Source organism: Leucopleurus acutus (assembly GCF_964270905.1).
Source record: "Leucopleurus acutus genome assembly, chromosome: 4".
NCBI classification, from domain to species: Eukaryota; Metazoa; Chordata; class Mammalia; order Artiodactyla; family Delphinidae; genus Leucopleurus; species Leucopleurus acutus.
The window spans coordinates 149,237,023-149,257,949 of NC_139146.1; the positions used below are offsets into that span (position 1 = coordinate 149,237,023).

Consider the following 20,927-nt stretch of genomic DNA (forward strand, 5'->3'; position numbering starts at 1 on the left):
AGCTAAATATTTTGGTTCTTTTCATGGCTGACCTTCTCACGGCCCTGAGATACCTCGTAGTAGAGATTAGCGTTTTGCCAGTTGTTTTTTTTCTCCTTGAGGCTAAGTTTGTGTGTATAGTAATGCAGAATCACTTCATGGCCACTGACAAGCGCTAGGATAAATGTCCAGATTAGAGTTAGGTGCCATCCCGTGACGTGGGTCCAGCGTTACTGATGATGATCCTAATCTCTTTTTAATGAGAGCAAATACTTGTCACATGGTTCAGCGTTTGCTACCTAATCTGGAGCAAAAGTTCTTACGGTACAATCTTCTTCAACTGCTGAGTAGTTTACCTGTATACCACACGTACTGTGTGCTAGTTTCCTGTTTGCGGTTTAGCTTAAAAAATGGGTCAAATTCAGCCAACAGTGAAAATCTTTTAAGAAACATGAATAATTTGAAGTGGCCCTTTTCACTAATGGAAAAAAGTTAGTTCTTGTCCTAGGAAAAGATTGATGTTAAGGAAAATGATGACTGTTTCAATTATTAAACCATTATTCCATCTGCAAAGTTTTCTTAAGCCTTTTGGATTAATAAATTATACACATCCTAATTTTTTATTCCAATTTAATTCTAGAAGTAACCTCGAGTTTAAAACAGTTAAAATATTCTAATACATCCGCAGAGGCGCACTTCACTGCTGCTGAGGCCTTTCTGTGGAATTTTATTGCCGAGTGTCCTTCCTCTCTGACCACCAAAGGATTTCTTATCATTTAAATACTCCCTGTAGTATAATTGCTATGTAACACCCTGACCCAGCTAGTTCTGTAAATGGACTAAATTAGTCCACATCTCTTTTAGACATATTTGATATATAGATGTCTCTTTATTCCTATAGTATTAGGTCTTACTGGGTGGCTTAAAGGTGTGCCTTAAATGTGTATCGATCTATTAAAACTACTTCTTGATCACTTTTTATACGCCAGGCATTGAGGGGCTTTAAAAGATGTTTAAAACTCAATCTCCAACTCTGAAAGAGCTTACATTTGCTAGTTTGTGGATTTTTTTTTTTTTTTTTACTTTAACTTCCTCCAGACATCAGATGCATTGTCAACTAGGCCTTCCTGACAATCTTACTTATAATTGCAGTCACCACGCCTCACCCTGGCCGGTACTCCCAGTTTCTTCTAGCCCTATCACTATATTTACTTTTTAATGTCTCATCCACGAGAATGTAAGTTCCATCAAGGCAGGGATTTCTGTTTTGTTTACTGATGTATCCCAAATGCTTAGAATTGTGCCTGACATAGAGTAGTTCACTCAATAGCTACCTGTTGAATGATTGAATAAGTATTCCATACACATAGTTTTCATGGGTAAAACAAACAGGACACACTGATACTCTATCCAGAATCTGCCCGTGTCTCACCATCTTACCGCTGGCAACCTGGTCCAGGCCAACTGGCCTTTCTCCTCTGGGAGTGTCACAGTGGTCCTCTAACCAGAGTGTCCCTGCGTTCAGCTACGCCTCCCACAGTTGGGATTCAGTACGGCAGCCAGAGTGGTCCTTTCAAGTCTCCCCACAGCTCAGAACCCTGACATAGGGGGAGAAAAAAACCCCGTGACTTATAAGACTGTAATGATCTGTCCTCACCGTCCCCTGATTTCATGTCCTACCACTCTCCCACCTTCCACCCCTTGGCCCCAGCCCCGGGACCCACTTCGGGCCCTAGCACCTGCTGTGTCCACTGCTTAGAATGCTCTTGGCTCTTTCCTTCAGCTCTGCTCGGTTGTCGCCACAGCCGAGAGACCTTCTCGACTTCGACAAGGTAAACACAATCACTACCTCATTAAGAGGCCTTCCCCGCCATCCCTCACTCCTGCGTCGCTCTGCTTTAGTCCCCCCGACCCTGCTCTATGTTTCTTCATAGCACTTCATAGCATAAATCAAAAACATTGATTTGATTTTTGTCTGTCTCCCCCCCAAGTAGAATATGCTTAATAAAAGCATGATGTTTATTTCGTTCAGTGCTATATTCCTGGTGTCAGAGACAGTCAGACACGCAGACGGCATGTGATCAACATCACACGTGGTGTGCCGTAAGTATACGTTAGGAATCAACGTGCCCAAGAGAGAAGCACGGCTGACGCTTGTTCATGATGTGAGACGTTGAGGGAGACATTGTCATGACCGATATAAAGGCAAGAACATGAATGAACACGGCACTGTTTATTATATTTAGGTACCAGTGAATCAAAAAGTAATGCAAGCAATAATAATTATTATGAATTTTGCTTCTGGAAAACATCAGAAGACATCTCCTTAGGCACATTCACACCCACACTCCCCCACGGAGTGCTACGCTGGGCATTCTTCCACAGTCCCCCTCTAAACGTGTGGAGCAGTTATTAATCTTACGTGTAGGAGATCCCGTCTGTGGGGTTGCTGTAGTCAGACGATAGTGGTGATATTTACCCCGTATTTCTGGAAACGCAGTGCACGTGGTAGATTCTCAGTATTACGGTAGCACGTAATTAATCGGTATGGAAAGAGGCCAGTAGAAATGTCATGCTAATAAAGTAAGGTCTTGACAGCCCTGTCGATGTATTTGAACAAATTCAGGAGTTAAATTATGAATATTTAAGGTCCGAACGTGATGTGCTGCTGTCAGAGCCGCCCAAGTAGAGGCCACTCGTGTCCTCACCCAGCAAGTGAACCAGTGAATCTATCTTCCATCAGAGGCAGCAGAAATGCTCTTGGGTAGAAGGAGATAGATATATTTTTTCCCGCATATTTATTTTTGCTTTTGGAAAACATATCTAGCGATTCTTTCATTCATGCCATAAAGGATTTCATGGTATTTTGTTAAGTTGGAGATTCTCTGAATAGATGGCTCCCTTCCTATTTTTTATTGGTTTTATTTCCTGGGAAATTATTCACTGTATTTCAGAATATTAGAAGTATGATCAAAGTACTGCTTCTTTTTCAAAGATGTCATAAATTCCTAACTATTCTGAATATATTTTTTTGATCTGGTGTCTTCACGCATTGCCTGCCGTAGGATTTGAGGTTTCATTTCAGAGCCAGAAAGAAGGGCAGGGGTGCATTGTCAAGGCTGTTGGAAAGCTGTTGCTTGTACCCTGACATGCTGGGAATTAATCCACAATTTTAGAATGAGAGCACACACCCATGAAGACATCCAGACTCACTTTGGATTAGTCACCATAAAAAAAGAACCAAAAAAACCAAATAGGGGTACATTTTCTCTTAGTTCATATTTATATGATATAAAGGCATGAGAAATGGGTAGTCTTCAGTTCATTTTTAATCACTCCAAACTTAATTATTTCCATTTCTTACGTATTCCTGGTAGGCAAGATCATAGTACAGTGGAAAATAATGCCATCGTACGCAACATGCCACACACGTCTTTATGGATTATCAAAGTATTCGGATATGATTTCTTTTTTAAATGTAACTTAAGTTAATATGAAAAACTTCTAGAATCAAGAAATCTATTTTGCCCTAAACATTATAGTTTATGGAATCACATTGTTTGTGATCAGTAAGAAATAATTATTCTAATCATAAATAGAACGTTCTCCAATATGATTCTACCAAAGATTGAAATCTACACATTTTTGGCATTGCTATTTTTTTATATATATTTTTTAATTTTTTAATTAATTAATTTATTTTGGCTGTGTTGGGTCTTCGTTTCTGTGCAAGGGCTTTCTATAGTTGCGGCAAGTGGGGGCCGCTCTTCATTGCGGTGCGCGGACCTCTCACTATCGCGGCCTCTCTGGTTGCGGAGCACAGGCTCCAGACGCGCAGGCTCAGTAGTTGTGGCTCACGGGCCTAGTTGCTCCGCGGCATGTGGGATCTTCCCAGACCAGGGCTCGAACCCGTGTCCCCTGCATTGGCAGGCAGATTCTCAACCACCGCGCCACCAGGGAAGCCCGGCATTGCTATTTTTGACAGCATCACTTATTCTGATATTCATAAAGGTTAGGTTTGGATTAGGGTTTATATTAAAAGACATTTCACTAAAACCTCAGTGTGCTCATAAAACCAAATTAATGAAGGTAAAGCAAGAAGTTATTTTGTTTGTGTAACAAATACTTAACATAGCACTTAGTATGTGTCAACTACTCTGTTTTAAGTACTCTACGACTGTCAACTCATTTAATCCTCATCACAACCCTACTGGATAGTTACTATTACCACTTACAGATAAGGAAACAGTTTAGTGACGAGTCCGAGGCCACACAGGTAGTAGGTGGCTAAAGCAGGATCCTAACCCAGAAAGTGGCTCCCAAGCCTGCATTCTTATCCTGTGCTCTGCAGACACTCAGTAGCAGTCTGTGACTTTCTGTGTGTTTTCTGTGTTTTTGTTTCCCGTGATGGCACGTTGCCTATGTATCTTGTAACGCTGACTAATCAGTGTTAACCATCAGCCCTCTTCCTTTGCATCTTATCTGCTTCACTTTTCTGTTTCTTATACTCTTGACTGGCTAAAGCAGCTGGCCTATCTCAATTAAAGAATCCAATGTGTGTTAAATATAACTGGGTTAAATTTTCATTCTCTTACACATCCGTCTAAAGGATGGATTGTCATTATTCCGCTTAAGTATTCGCTGTAAAAGATTTGTATTTTCCTCTGATAGAAAGTAGTATACAAAATTACTTAAGATAGCAACTTCACTGTATTTAAATATGGACAAAACAAACAAATCTTTGAGAACTGAGGAGAACTTTTCACACGTCTGCCAGTGAATTTTGGCACATTGTTGGATACTTTTGGCTTTATACAAGGTTATTAGGCTTTTGTATGAGGCACGTAGCAAATTCTAAACTATATGACATGGGTGATTAAAAAGCTGTGTAAAAATTAAAAGTTTCCTTCAGTTTTCTCTGTGCACAGATTCCTGATTACTAAGTTTGGTGTCACTCATGGTAATCCTGGAAGGTCTCTTGTATCAAATTTTATTCAACCAAGAGATTCTTGTTTTTAACAGACTGGAAGACAAAAGTCAAATGGAAGATTCCACTATGAATAAAAATCCAACCATTATCTTAATATGTGTCATGAAAACACAGAATTGAAATAGTAACCTATTTTATGCACTGAATAAAAAGCTTGTGGTCTTCAGGATGTCTTGAATAAGTTAGTTATTCTTTAAAGTCAAATGCTTGAGGATCAAAGAAAAGGCAAAAATGCCTCTTTATAATGCTGTATCTCAGTCCCTGGGAATGATTTTCTGAATTAAGCGTTATAATGTATTGTACCAGTGTATCTTTGTTATTGTTACTGTAAAATATGCCTGAGAACATTTTTCGTTCTTTTTTCTTTCCAGATGACAGAAATGATGCTCAGGAGAGTAGCTTAAGAGCCTTAATAAAAGAGCTGCCAGACACCCACTACTGCCTCCTCAAGTACCTTTGCCAGTTCTTGACAAAAGTAGCCAAGCACCATGGGCAGAACCGCATGAATGTTCACAATCTCGCCACTGTATTTGGGCCAAATTGCTTTCAGTAAGTTAGTGAAGTTTTGCTGTTAATATCATCACATATCGCCTTTTCCTTTACAACTGCTTGAAATCACTGCAATGTAGAAACATATTTCAGACTAAAGAGTCAACCAGTTTATGTTGGAGAAGTTCCATTTTTGGTATTGGGCATTTTAGCCTTTTCTTTCATCCCAATTTTGAAGAAGGAAGCTATGCCTTTTTATGAAACTGTAATTTGTAATGTTTCAAACAACCTTATTTAAATTTCTGGAAATGAGTTTTACTTTCATTAAAATGGACATTTAAATAAATCTAATCTTAAACATTGATTAGAAAAAAGGGAAGGAGTTTGATATAGTATGTAATTTTTTTAATAGTGATAACGTTCAAATCATTGCTAATAGATGGAAAATAACAAGCAGAATATGTCAGTGAGAGAAAAATGTAACCTCAGCTACATTTATTTACTTTCTAGGAATAGACCAGAAATAAACTAGTCTCCTCGGTAGGTGCTATATTTCTAGACACAGAACTTTGGTAAAACTTTATATTTTCCCTGTTATTCCTTAAAGCTCTTTAATCATTGATACATGAACTATGATTTTGTAAACCAGAGACTTTGCTTTTAACTCTCCTATTAATACCTCTGATATCGGACATGTTCCTTCTACTTATAAGGAGAGAGAAAGAAAGAGCACTGACACTTTAAAGCTCTCAGAAGCTCTCAGCAAGTTTTTTTGTTGTTTTGTTTTATTTTTAAATAGTATATCTGCTTATCCACTCCATTTATCTACAGACTCATTCAGCTGCCCGGAACTAGTAATATTACAGTCGTCAGAATGACTCTAAATATAAACTCTGGCTTAGATCGTAGTGACCGTGGAGAGAAATTCTACCTTGAATAACTAATCCCCCTTGTAACCTTAGAGATTTACATTTTAAATAATGGCATAGGATATGCTAGGGTCTTGTGAGTAGCTATCTCAGGTACCGGCTCCACTAACATCTGATTCAGGAGCCCTGTGATAGTAAACAGACTGTATTTGTTCTTTTTTACACTTATCTGCAGAGTAAACCTTGGGTGACCTACGTGTAAGAAATAAAGGTAAGTAGAAAACTGTTCAGTAATTTTGAAACCCTAGACTCTAGAAGAGGTGAAAATGAATTTGTAAATAGAATGCTTATCGAATGACATACGGCTCATGCTTCATTGCTGACTTGTATTGGGCTTGATCTGGAATTTCTGCTTCAATTAGTCAATCATAATATCCAGTAAGAAATGAGTTATATGGTCTTTTAATCAATATAGCTTTTCAAATTTTTTTTATTGTGGTAGAATGAACATAATATAAAGTTTACCGTTCTGAGTATGCAGTTCAATGGCATTAAGTACATTCACATTGGTGTGATCTACTAACTGACGTGTATTTCTAAACGTTTGGATTTTGAAGTCACTATTAGGTACTTTTCTCACTGAAATAGAGTGTAATAGTTATAGCAGGTAGTGTTTATTAAGAACTTACTAAGTACTGTACTCATTTATCTGATTGAGTCCAAAGAGGGAGAGATGGTTTATTTCGAACTTGAAGTTTGCCGATTTAGGACAAGAAAATAGTTACTTCAGTTCCTGTGACCACAGTTAGGTCAATGACCACAGTTAGTCCATAACTGTTATAAAAATCATCAGTAGAAAGCCTGCCATTTAAGGACAGTTCTCTCACCATGAACCACTGAAAGACAAATGAAATACTTTTCAATAACTTAGGTGAATACAATGTATACATTATATGGTCAGTAGAGGAGGATTTTTTTCTGAAAAGGGGAAATCCTCATGAAATGTTATTTTTTTAAAGGCTATAAATTTTAGATACAAAATGATATTGTTATGAGGTATACAATAATAAAACTGGAAGGAAAATACCAATAATATATGATTGGTATTCTGGAAGCTGGACTTCTTGGTGACTCTTAATTACCAGGTTTTCAACATGTACTTCCAGTTATGGGTTATTAAATTTAGATGATTGGGTAATAGTATCACTGTAAACTATTCAAACAGTGTAGAGGTATATAGAATAAAAATATCATCCATTAGTTCCTCCCATTTCAACCGCTTCTCTTTAGAGATAAAATCAGTAAAATACATACCGGTAGATACGTATCCTTCTTTTTTGGGGGGTGGGCATGCTGTGCAGCATGCGGGATCTTAGTTCCCCCATGAGGGATGGAACCCGTGCCCCCTGCAGTAGAAGCACCTAGTCCTAGCCACTGCACCACCAGGGAAGTGTCCCCTGCTTCTTCGTTTTGAACATAGCCATAAATCTTTTTTTTTTTTTTTTTTTTTTTTGGCCATGCTGCATGGCATGCGGGATCTTAGTTCCCTAACCAGGGTTTGAATCCGCCCTCTGCCGTGGAAGGGCGGAGTCCTAACCACTGGACTGAGGGGGAAGTCCCATAAATCTATTTTTAAATATAAATGGGATTAAGATGCATATATTGTGAAGCTTGATGGTTTTTATGGTGACACTAGAACTTTTAATGACAAAATATTTATATACCTCATTCTTTTAGCTGTTAAAAATGTGAATTTATTCTAACTTAACTGTCCCTCAATTGATGAGCACTGAGGTGGTCGATTTTTTGTTATTAAAACAGTTGCAGTGCACATCTGACTCTTTATGTACCCTGCCTTATTGCTTTGTAGAAGTTCTTTAGGTCTCTTGTCCGTTATAAAGATTACAAACATTTTCTCCCATTCTGTTGTTTGCCTTTTAGCTTTATTTATGGTGCTTTATAAATTTTTTTGATTTTAATTTACTTAATGTGTCAACTCTTCCTCTTTTTATCAGAATTTAGATCTTTAATATTAATAATGTCTTGCTTAATACTAATAATATCATAAAGGTATTACAAAACATTTTTCTTTTGTCATATTTATAGGCTTTCATGATTAGGTTTTTACTTTATCTAGAACTTATTTTTTATTTATTTTTTAATTAACTAATTATCTATTTTGTCTGCGTTGGGTCTTTGTTGCTGCGTGTGGGCTTTCTCTAGTTGCAGTGAGCGGGGGCTACTCTGCCTTGTGGTGCGCGGGCTTCTCACTGCTGTGCCTTCTCTTGTTGCAGAGCACGAGCTCTAGGTACATGAGCTTCAGTACTTGTGGCATGTGGGATCAGTAGTTGTGGCTCGCGGGCTCTAGAGCACAGGCTCAGTAGTTGTGGTGCACCGGCGTAGTTGTCCGCGGCATGTGGGATCTTCCCAGACCAGGGCTCAGACCCGTGTCCCCTGCATTGGCAGGAGGATTCTCAACCACTGCGCCACCAGGGAGGTCCTAGAATTTATTTTTGTATCTATAACATATGGATCCAGTTTGATTTTTCTTCAAGTAGATAGCTAATTGTTACCAAATCATTCATTGAGCAGTACATCTCTTTGCTAATTTACAATGCCAACTCAGTCACATATTAACTCCCTACACATACATGAGTTTGTTTCTGGTGTTTGTATGGCTTCTTCCTGTTTTCCATATTTCTATTACACTTACCCTTTCAGAGGAAGTTTAGAGTCTCCATGGTAAGTGGTATCTCATTGTGGTTTGATTTGCATCTCCCTGATAACTAATGACGTCGAATATCTTTTCATGTGCTTATTGGCCATTTGTGTATCTTTGGAAAAATGTCCGTTCAGGTCATCCGCCCATTTTTAGTTGGATTTTTTGTCTTTATTATTGAGTTGTAGGAGTCTTTTCTGTATTTTGGATGTAAGTCCCTTATCAGATGCAGGATTTGCATATATTTTCTCCTATTCTATGAGTTGTCTTTTCATTTTCTTGATTGTGTCCTTTCAAACACAAAATTTTTAATTTGGATAAAGTCCAATATATCTAGTTTTTTCTTTTGTCACTTATGCTTTTGGTGTTGTATCTAAGACGATTTTGCCTAACCCATGAAGACTTTTTTAAGAGCTTTATTGTTTTAACTCTTACACGTAGGTCTGTGGAGTTAATTTGAAGTTAATTTTTGTGTGATGTAAGGAAGGAGTGCAACTCCATTCCTTTGGGTGCAGTTGTCCCAGTACCATTTGTTGAAAAGACTGTTTTTCTCCATTGAATTGTCTTGGCACTGTTGTCAGAAATTGGCTAACCATATGGTTAGGGCTTATTTATGGACTTTCAGTTTTATTCCATTGATCTATTATATATCTATCCTTATGCGGTTACCACACTGTCTTGATTCCTACGGCTTCTTAGTAAGTTTTGAAATCAAGAAATGTCCATCTTCCAACTTTGTTCTTCTTTTTCAAGATTGCCTCTTGCATTTCCATATAAATCTTAGGATCATATTGTAAATTGCTGCAAAAGAAAGCCAGCTGGTATTTTGATAGGAATTCTCTTGAATATGTAGGTCAATTTTGGGAGTATTGCCAGCTTAACAATATTGAATCTTCCATTCTATGAACATGGGATGTCTTTCTACATACTTATGTCTTCTTTAATTTCTTTCAACAATGTTTTATTGTTTCCTGAGCACAGATTTCATACTCTTTTGTTAAATCTATTCTTCAATGTGTATTCTTTTAGATGCTATTCTAAATATGTTTTCTTAATTTTATTTTCAGATTGTTCATGGCTAGTGCTAACACAGTTTTAAGTTAATAAAAAATATTAACATATTTTATTATAAATGAAGTGGAACATCTTATATTTAAGGGCCATCTGTGTATCTTTCTCTCGACGTGTTTGTTCGTGTTTTTGCCCATTTTCCTATCAGGTCCTCAGGGTTTTGTTTTTTTTTCTCTTGTTGGATATTTATTTATTTTGCGCTCTTTTTTCCCCTAGTAAACACATTTAAAACTCTGATTATCTCTCAGTCTCATTTTGTCACATCACATTCAATATTATTGTATCTCTTCTTGTCATAGTTTGGATTGTCCAAGTTCTAAGCCCTGAGACTGAGGTTTCAAGCAGGAGTTTTATTGGGTAGTGCTCTTTGGAACCATACCTGTAAGGAATAGAGGGAAGAAGGATTAGGCAGAAGTTGAACTGCTCTACAGTGGTAACAAAGGCCTCACTCAGTCCCAGCATTACTTAGAAGCTGGAATGGCTTTTCAGAGATACCCTAAATTGAGTCAAGGAGGCTGGTCCATTTACCCCATCTCCATCAGTCACTGGAAGTGAGCTGTTCCCAGGGAGGTGGTGTAATCTTAGGGGAGGGACTTGGCTATGAGCCATAAGTAGGCGACACTCTCGGCACCTGGGGTAGTGAATATTTCTGGTGTGAAGGGGCATGTGAGGCCCACAAAGTTCACTATATTTGTATAATAACGTTATAATAATGTTTTTATAATATACTACGGTACAGTAATACATATTTTTCTATGAAAAATTCAACAAACTTTGGACTGTAAGTTGTATATGGTTTTTCTAGGGAGATCCCTAATATTCTAGTTTCTAAGACAAGTACAGGTCCTCCTAAAGAATGTTATTCTTAGAGATTAGAAGCAATTGCTTTCCTAAGTTTTGATAATTACTAAAATGGGTACTGGATTTCCAGTGCTTTGGATAGCATGACATAATAAAAGAATGTTATTCTAGTCCTTGTTCTGTCATTTGATAGGTGCGACCTTCTGCGTTATTTATTTTTCTGTTAAGTTTTCTGTAAAATGGGACCTATAGAGTTTGCTTTGAAGCTTAAGTGAGACTATAAGAGAAAGCCCTGGTGCATAGTAGACAATTGGTAAAGTGGTGTTGAAATGTGTGTACATTTAACTGAACACATTTACAGTTGCATTAAGGGAAAGATCAGGTTTTATACATTTTTGCCCGTCATACCGCTTAATGAAGTGAACTCCTTAGAAATGTGAGATGAGAGACATGACATTTTGTTTACCTCAGTTGTCTTCGTTTTCACTTTCTTCTTACATGTATTATGATCATACAGTATTGAGTATGCCTTTTAATATTTAAAGAAGATATTTTTTCTTGTCCAGTAAAACTTCTAAATACAAACCAACTTCTTCAAATTATCAGACACACATCTTGTGATGTGTGTCTCCCCAGATTGCCTTGGCACTATCCACCTCCCAGACGAATCTGCCACCAGGGATAGACTGTTCAGCTGCCTTGGGAATGCTGGATCCTTCTCCTTGGCTGCTGCCTTGCAGCTGGGCCAGCCAGCCGCCTGCCCAGAGCTTCCCCCATCACTTTTGGACTCTGGACTAGAATCTGAATTCCTGATGGCTGCCAGAGGGGCTGAATAAGGCAAGCTGAAAGTCTAGAACAGTTAAGTCCCTCTGAGTGATCCGTAGCGATGCAGAACAGGAGTTGGGAGGAAACCAGCTAGATCTCTTCTTTCACCCTCCCATGGAATACTGCGTGCCATGGCTTCTCTCTCCTTGCAGCCCACCTGCTGGATTCCAGGCCATCAAACAGCGTCTTTCAGACAAACTGTCGTGTGTCTTGGTGTTCTTTGCAAAATAGCTCTGCGCACTATTCATTGTTTCACATCCCCACTTGCCTCTTTTCCTCACCCAGGTTGACCTGTCCCCTACTTCCAAAGTTATGCACCAACATCCCCATCCTTGCCGCAGTCTCTGGTTTTTGTTTCTGTTTTTTGAGCATCTGCTCCAAGGCACTGTGCACCTAAGGACTCAGCAGGCTGCTCCAGTACAGGAAGAAATCTAGTTTCTTAAGTTATGGCGAGAGTGTTGTACTTTAAGAACTTTAAAGAATAATGTTGGCTATGCATGATTTTTTTTTTACATGCTGACTTTGGAACCTAATTTCCTCATAAACAGCAACTTCACTGTAAACATTTTACCTCCCCAGTATTATTATAGGAGTCCTTTGAGTTTCCTTTGAGAAAAAGTATTCAAAGCTGAGAATGATGTTAGAAAAAGCTAAATATTTGTATTTACTCTTATTATTAATTTAAAAATCTATTTGTGAAATAGACATTGATGAAGAGACCAAAGACCCCCTAATGATGCTTTAGCTGAGTTTTTTTTTTTTTGGTTGTTTAATATTCTTGACACTCTGCATTAAACTCATTGTGTAGACTCAGTTTCCATCATTTAATAATATCAATAACATCAAAATTTAATATCCAGTAATTAAAACAAATCTGCTAATTGCTACGGATGAGTAAGCCATTTTGATCAAACTCTGCTTCATCCCTATGCTTCCTTTGCCTTTTGCCTATAGATCAGGAAGTTAATCCTATCCCTTAAAACAGATGTTTCAGTGTTAATAAGGTAATCAGTAATATGGGTATTTCTGAAGCTTAAAGAGATCAATCAATTTTAGATTTTGAATGATAAGGCCTTCCACATGTGCTTCTATCGGAAATATTATGTTTTTGCTTAGAGATACCATAAAAATGGTTTTAAAGCTGCTATTGGCCTCTTTCAAACGTTGAAAACAAAATAATACAGGAAGTTAATGGTACCAAGTCACTGACTTATAACCTGTGGTTACATGATCTGTCTGTGTGTGTGTGTGTGTGTGTGTATAATTAGGTATTTGGACATCAGTTAATATTAGATGAGATCAGCTAAATTTGTAGACATAAACAGGATGTGTAACCAGATAAGCCTACAATGTTGCTGTCATCTTACCTGCTAACTGCTACTAAGAAGCTTTGTTTGGTTTGTAGCCCAAACGTTACTTTTGGGAAATTGGTCATTTGGATTGAAAAATGTAGATGGTTGGCCTTTTAAAAAAATTAAGCCCAAGCCCTAGTCTCACATACTTATATATTTATAACCTGTTGACATATCTATTTATAAACTGCAAGTTGTTCAAGTAATTTTTAGCACAATTGTATATATTATCGTCATCCTCCATAAACATGTTTTTGGCAATTAAAGAATGGGTGAGTGGAAAGTTTGGGCTTTCTCTGCTGAAACCCGGACCAGCCCTTTCCCGTGGTCACTTCATTGCCTGTACTTCTGCGTTATCAATCACCCATCACTTCTAATTGTGTTAATTGACTTTCCAGTTGTCTTTTTTTCAAAATGGGTATAAGTTTATTTTTTATTATAAAAGTAACATTAATTTAAAAAGAAAAGGTTTCTTCGTACCAAAAACCCACAAGTATAAGGATGAAAATGAAAATCATCCGTAATTCTACACCCACATTCAGTCATTGTTTGTACTTCGGCTTATGTGCTTCCATATTCTTTTCTCTGAATGCTCACATATATATTTATATCTGTTCGATTAAAGATGAGGTAGTAAAATATTCCTGCTTTGTAACCCTTATTTAAAAACTTAATGTCATCTACTGTGGCATTTTTCCATGCTTATAATTTTACCTCATCATTTCTAATGACCTCATAGTGTTCTGATCTTTTGATCAATATCCTTCACTTAAGCCATCCCTATACATGGCATTTCACAATTTTTTTCTCAGCAATGATAATAGGTAACATTTATTGAGTGCTTACTAAGCTCCTCGCAGTGTTCTGGGTGCTTTTCATTTATTTGCCAATTTTATCCTTAAAACCCTATGAGGCAAATACTATTATTGTCTGAACTTTACTCATGAAGAAACTGAAGCACAGAAAGTTAAACTTGCTGCAGGTCACATGGGTAGGAAGAGGTTAGCATCAGGAATCTGAATCCAGACAGCCTAGTTCCTCAGCTCCAAGCTCTTAATCACCACTCAGTAACTGTTTCCCCTATAAACAGCATTGCAGAGACTATTACTGAACATACATTTTTCACACATCACTGATTATTTTCTTTGGATGTACTTTTAGAAGTAGACTTGACTAGTCAAAGGATATTTGTAGCATCAGATTTTTTCTTCATCGAGAGGTTGTACCAGTTCATGCTGGAGTGTCCACCTCTGAATGTCTCCCCTTTCCCACACCTTCTCCAGTACTGATGTTATTATTTTTCACATTTGCCAATATAATTGAATATTATTTCTTGTTAAAAACTGTTGCTTATTTGATTATTGTGAGGTTCAAAATATTTAAAAACCTGTTTTCCCATATAGTTTTTCTTTTGTAAATTGCCTTTTTACTTTTTTCAGGCTTTCTAAGCTGGTGGGTTTTGTTTTTGTTTTTTTTTTGGTAATCAATTTGTAAGAGTTCCTTTTGTAGTACAACTATTAATCTACTGTTATATATTAGAAATACTCGCAGCTTATATATAATTCACATTTAAACCTCATAATTCTTTTTGCCATAAAGAAGTTTCAAATTTTTATTAATCCTGTATATCAGTTTGTGTTGTTTGTGTTTGATGTTATCCATAAAAGACCTTCTACTTCAAGGTTGTAAGAATACTTACTTATATTGTCTCAATATTTTTGCAGTTTCATATTTTGATAATTAAATCTTGAGTATATGTGAATATTAGAAAAGGTATATGGGAATCTAAAAGTTATTAAATATTCTCCTATATTTTATCATAGCATATTTATAAGTTTTAAAATATTTAGTTACTGAATTCTAGTGAAATTTACTTTGGAATAAGGTATGCTTTAAGAATGTAATTTTTTAAAAAATGTAATTTTTCACTGAAATAATTAGCCTGCTAACCAAACACCTAGAGAGTAATTCATACTTCGCCAAGTGATTCAAAAAGTCATTTTTGTCATTACTATATCAAATTTTTAGATATATTTTGGCCTTATCTGGGCTCTCTTCCCCTACATGAATGTACCTGCCTCTCTGGTGCTAGTATCATACCCTTTCTATTTTAATGTCATGAGTGGTATTCTTCCACTTAATTCTTCTTTTTCAGGATTTTCCTGGATAATTATGTGCATATATTCTCCCAGAACATCAGAATATTTTTCTAGATTAAAAAATTCCCATTGAGTTTTAATTTTAATCAGGTCGAGTTTGAAATATTTAATATTGAGTCATTCATTTAGTAAAATGACATATCTCCCCATGTAGTCCAATTTTTACTTACAGATTTTTTCCCTAAAATTGTAGACGTTTGAAAAAAACATGTAAAGTTGTCAAGTATACAGTGAAAAATCATCCCAGTAATCCTAGGTAATATCAGAAATACTAACTTAAAATGTTTTGTCTATTCCTTTCAGCTTTCTTTTTATGTATATGTTCTTTTGTAAATTTTATGTTTTACATTTTATATACCTTTTTAATCCTTTTTTTTGTACAAAACATTAAATTATGTTTCCCATGTCATTTAAATCCTTTAGTTTTACATCTTTTTTGTTTGCTCATAGCCAAGATTTTTTTGTATAGAAGATGACAGACTTGTATATTAAATTCTGTGTGTGTACAAAAAGTATATTCCTCAATTATGTATTTCTCAGGGTGAATCCATAAGCATAGTTGGTACTGTCATACTTTTATGGATAAAAAGCTGAAGTGTGCAAAGTATCGATCTTTAGGATTACAGAAGCTAAAATAGAACTGAAATTTATTTTGGTTTTTTCCATTTGAAACTCTGAACTAGGCAAGAGAATAATCAATTGCTTTTCAGAGAGAAAGAAACCACATTGGTGCAGAAAGATTTCTACATTATCATTGTCCCTTGCTCAGCTGAATAGAGGTATAGGTCGAACCATATAAAACTGCCATTTTTCTAGTTCAAAATGGCCAAATATTGCAATTACATATAATTAAATCTAATAGTAAGGTCAAGTCTGTTATTCCCTTTATTATCAGCTAAGAACATGAGTTTGAATCATAAGAAATCAAATATACATGTTGAAGATGATACTACAAATTCTGTTAGCTGTTCTCTTACGTTTTTCCACGAACAATGATGGTGTATAATTTTATATGACCCATACATAGTGTTCCTCCCAATATTCTGTGTGAAGGTAGAGTAAAGTTTATTACTCTGGTTAATGGTAATAATGATGGGTCAAGCCTTGATTTTTTTAAACGTAAGCAATTAGAAAGGGTGCTCTTTGACCTTGGTCTCACTCAAGAGATGGCCATGTACTAACCTTAGATCTGCAAGTGGTTGCAAAGATAGAAATAGATTGCTTGTTTGTAGTATATGAGATAAACAACCAATAGTACTGAAACATGTCCAGGGTCATTTACATCTTTTCTTATGTGAAATAAGAATTTACTTTTATATTGCAAGGAGCAGAAATTTTTTTTTCCCCCTAGTACTCTTAGGTCAATACATTTAAGGTCAGTGCTGATGTGAGAAAAAGGGTAAAGTAGATGGCTTGTGGGTCTCTTACCCCATCAGTGTGACGCAGTGTTTTTAAAATGTGTGAACCCTTCTCTGGAATATACCTCTTTAGAGAATAACCAGTCTCAGTACTTGAACATTACTGATTGGAGCCAGAGCAAAAAAATTTCTCATCCTTTTTTTTTTTTTTTTAACATCTTTATTGGAGTATAATTGCTTTACAATGGTGTGTTAGTTTCTGTTTTACAACAAAATGAATCAGTTATATATATACATATGTTCCCATATCTCTTCCCTCTTGCGTCTCCCTCCCTCCCACCCTGCCTATCCCACCCCTCCAGGCGGTCACAAAGCACCGAGCTGATCTCCCTGTGCTATGCGGCTGCTTCCCACTAGCTATCTACCTTAAGTTTGGTAGTGTATATGTGTCCATGCCTCTCTCTCGCTATGTCTCATCCTTTTAAAAATAGTACCTTGAGTCCTTCCGTCTCTGTGGGAATGCAGTAAATAAGCAATAACGTCTGCCTGACCGTTAACGATCAGCTGGGAAAATATATGGTCCAGGGTAAATTCAAGGTCCTTTAAGTCAGTCAGTTATTTCTTAAAGAGAAATGTTCAGCCAGAAGTCATCAACATTACTCTGTTAAATACTGATCTAAAAAATGAAATTGCATGTTTCCCTTCAAAAATACCTTCAGAGGACTTCTACATTCATGATCTTGCTTATTCCTTGTATCAGTATTAGGAAGAGAGAAGGCCGGTTGATTTTATTTCACAAAGGCTGACTTGAGGCTCCATCAGGTGGCTGGTGGCTGGGTGTCAATGATTGGCTTCAAGTTATATAACTTGTAGGCAGGAAGACTAAGAATAGGATGTCTTCTGATTCCTGGCCTGCTGGGTTTTCCGCTACATCACATATTTTCTCAGCTACAGAAGTTGTTATGTACTGCACTGTGCTTTATCTCAGCAGTCATGGGTTACGTGCGGGATTAATAACCTTCATTGTATTCTTTGCCTTGACGTCCATACGTGTATAGTCAGTTTTTAAATATAACTTTAAGAAATTGAAGAAAGAACTTAAAATGAATATTCTTCTCTTCGGGAGGAAAAAAACAAACGCAGACTCTAATAATTCTGCTTTCTCGTTTCATACCTCTAAAAGAAAATTCAAGTGAAAGCAAGGTCACACTACTAATGTAATGGCTGCTGCCTGTAAGATTTCAGGTAAAAACTAGTGCCATATGTCTTGTTCAAGGGTAATCTTAAAAATAGCTGTTGACCTTTTAAACTTTTTGGCATCATCATCCAGTAATGACAAGCAGCAAATTTAGGCATACGTGCAAAAGTATATAGATTTATACATTGAGGCATGTTACCTCACCGTTGACAAAATCCAGGGACAAGTTTATATTCTCAACATGACATGTGGGCGTGTATGTACACTTATGTAATAATCTCCAGAATTATCTTACACCCCCATATCTGCCTTCTACATTTGCCGTTTCTTTTACTTTCCTCTAGTCTTGGAGGAGCAGAATTCTACTCCCCCCTCTGTTATTAACTAGCTTTGCGACTTGAAGCAAGTCATTTAATTTTTCTGACTTTCTATTTGCTACTAGTTGATCCGTGAATTTCTTTTCTGCATTGATTTTGTTGTGACTTTAGTTTTCTAGAACTTTATTTGGCAAATTTATTCATTTAGCAGGTGTTTTTTGAGCACATACTGTATGCCAGCAGACAGTGTGCCAGCTCTTGGCCAAACAGCATTGTTCAGACCCTCAGGGAGCTCATACTTGTTGGGGGAACAGGGAGATTCCTTACATAATTACTGAATTACAGTTGAGATCAGTGTTGCAGTGGGGTTTATAGTAGAGATCCCAATCATGTGAATGTATGAGTGTGTATGCCAGGGAGGTGGCTTGTGACTCATTCAAATTTAGCTGATGTATAGTTCTCCCTCCTTTTAATGTACTCAGCATCCCCCAAGTTCTCTTCATTTCCTCTTTGGCTGATTTTGGTAACTTCTTAACTGGTTTTCCTTTTTGCTCTCAAGTACTTCAAATCCACACCGTTGCTAGATTACCTATTTAAAATATAAGTCAGATCTTCTCTCTTGTTTCCAAGACTTTCATTCAGGGATATTTCTTTTCTCCATCATGATATTCAAAGCCTTATAATGACTTGGTCCCTAATTTCTTGTGTAGCCTCACTTGTTCTCCTGCTACTTCCTAAGAATTGTCCATCAGGGATCTACAGCTAGGCAACTGTAACTAGATTAGAGAAAAATCTGGCTGAGCTAGAGTTTGAAAGTCATTCATTCTAATTTACTTCTTGAAGACAAAATGGACAAACTCTCCAAGAACAGTGGCATCTGGGAAATGTCTATACTAAGTAATGAGAAAAAACATTTGGAGAGATCAGAGGAATATAAGCTCGTGTAGCATCACCAAAGCCAAAGAAAATGGAATTTCAAGAAAGCATGAACTATAGAGAGGGATCAAGGAGAAAGAGAACTGAGAAAAGTATCCTGGATTTGTAGATATAGAGATTTTTTTAATCATTAATTGCAGGCACATAATGACACTTTATACTGTTTCCAAAAGAACAGTCATCTGAATAACACTCATTAAGAAAACATTATGAGAGGCATAATGTTACATGGGGAAAAAATAACTACCTCTGGGATTAGGGGAAAAACCCTCTGTTTCTAGAATGAGTAGTCATTTTAAGATGTATTAATATAAATAACGACTGACTCAGTTTTTTTTTTTTTTTTTTTTTTGCGGTACACGGGCCTCTCACTGTTGTGGCCTCTCCTGTTGCGGAGCACAGGCTCCGGATGTGCAGGCTTAGCGGCCATGGCTCATGGGCCCATCCGCTCCGCGGCATGTGGGATCTTCCCGGACCGGGGCACGAACCCGTGTCCCCTGCATCGGCAGGCGGACTTTCAACCACTGCGCCACCAGGGAAACCCCTGACTCAGTTTTTAAACTTGAGAACTTGGAAGTTCTCAATTTTTTACCATCACATACAGTCTTTTGTTAAATTTGTTGTGCCTCCTCTAAATTTTCTATTGGATAACAAAAGGGGAAAAATGCACGTAGGTTTGTTCCCGAAGTATCAATAGAATGTAAATGATGGAGGACTTAGTTTTTGATGAGTTCTATAGAATCTGTGATCGAATAATATGTTTGCTATATACACAGTTGATTGGAATGTTTTTGTGTTAGACTGGGCTCAGGTAGAAGGTCATATCACTTTGGTTTTTAAAGATTTAACTGTTACAGTTAGAAAAAACTGAGACCCCCCTCCATTCATAATTAAAGACTAATAGAATATTAAAAGGCAGACTGATCGTATGGTATCTCGTTCTCCTTAATGTGGCTAATAAGGGAAAATTTGCCCTCCCCGATGAGCCTAGGGAATTACCTTGGTGGGTCATGGGAACAATTCTGTGATAAATCAAAATGAAATAAGACATGGTTCAGGTTTTATATAATTTGGTATAGAAAGACGGCGTAGCCAGACTGTCTTGGTTTAAGCTTGGCTTCATTACTTTCTAAGAGTAGGATCTTGGACAAATTATTTAACCTCTCATTTCTTCAGTTACAAAGGAGAGATAATAATATTAGCTTTCTTATATAGTGGTTGTTAGTATATATGAATATATATATGTAAGTGTATATATAGCTATATATCAGTATATATATATTTATATAATATATATGAAGCTTAGAATAGTTCCTGGGACATATTAGTATTATATATGATTACAGTTTAGTGATTTTCTAGAAAAACAGATTCACCGCCGTTTGTAAATTTCCCCATCATGGGGCTTCAACTCAGTTGACAGTATTGGGGCCACAGATTTGTCCTTAAAATAGGAAACAAGTGTATATCTTGGAAGAAAGATGTCCAGCGACATGTAAAAGGTTAGGCACTATTATTTCCTAGATATAATTATGGTATTCATTTCTAATATAGATCAATGTAACTTCCTTGTGCATGGATTAATCTAGGGGATTAATCTTGCTTGTAGATGTACTTTTAAACATAGATGGCAGATATTCCTTGCACTTATTTCAGTGTATTGCTTTTCTAGGCGTTTTTTGTTTTCAAAGAATTTCCTAGGTTTTTTAAACTCTCTTCTTCTGACAGCCTCGCACTGCATCACATCAAACATGTTAAAATGTACCCACAACCCGTAACGTTATAATTTATTTTTAAAATTGATTTCTGTTGAGCTGTAATTGAATAATTAATATATTTTGTCGAGTTTTCTTTTTGGATTTTG

The 20,927-nt window shown here is 36.7% G+C and overlaps 1 protein-coding gene across 1 annotated transcript in view; it reads left to right on the forward strand.

Annotated features, from left to right (window-relative positions):
* Positions 1–20,927, forward strand: part of LOC309961165 (protein FAM13A-like) — a gene marked incomplete at its 5' end in the record, with an annotated part of 102,177 nt that overhangs the window by 25,346 nt on the left and 55,904 nt on the right. Inside the window, one exon of the mRNA XM_082838175.1 lies at positions 5,341–5,518. Within this exon, the coding sequence (XP_082694301.1) occupies positions 5,341–5,518 (178 nt within the window). The remainder of the gene's footprint in view (positions 1–5,340; positions 5,519–20,927) is intronic.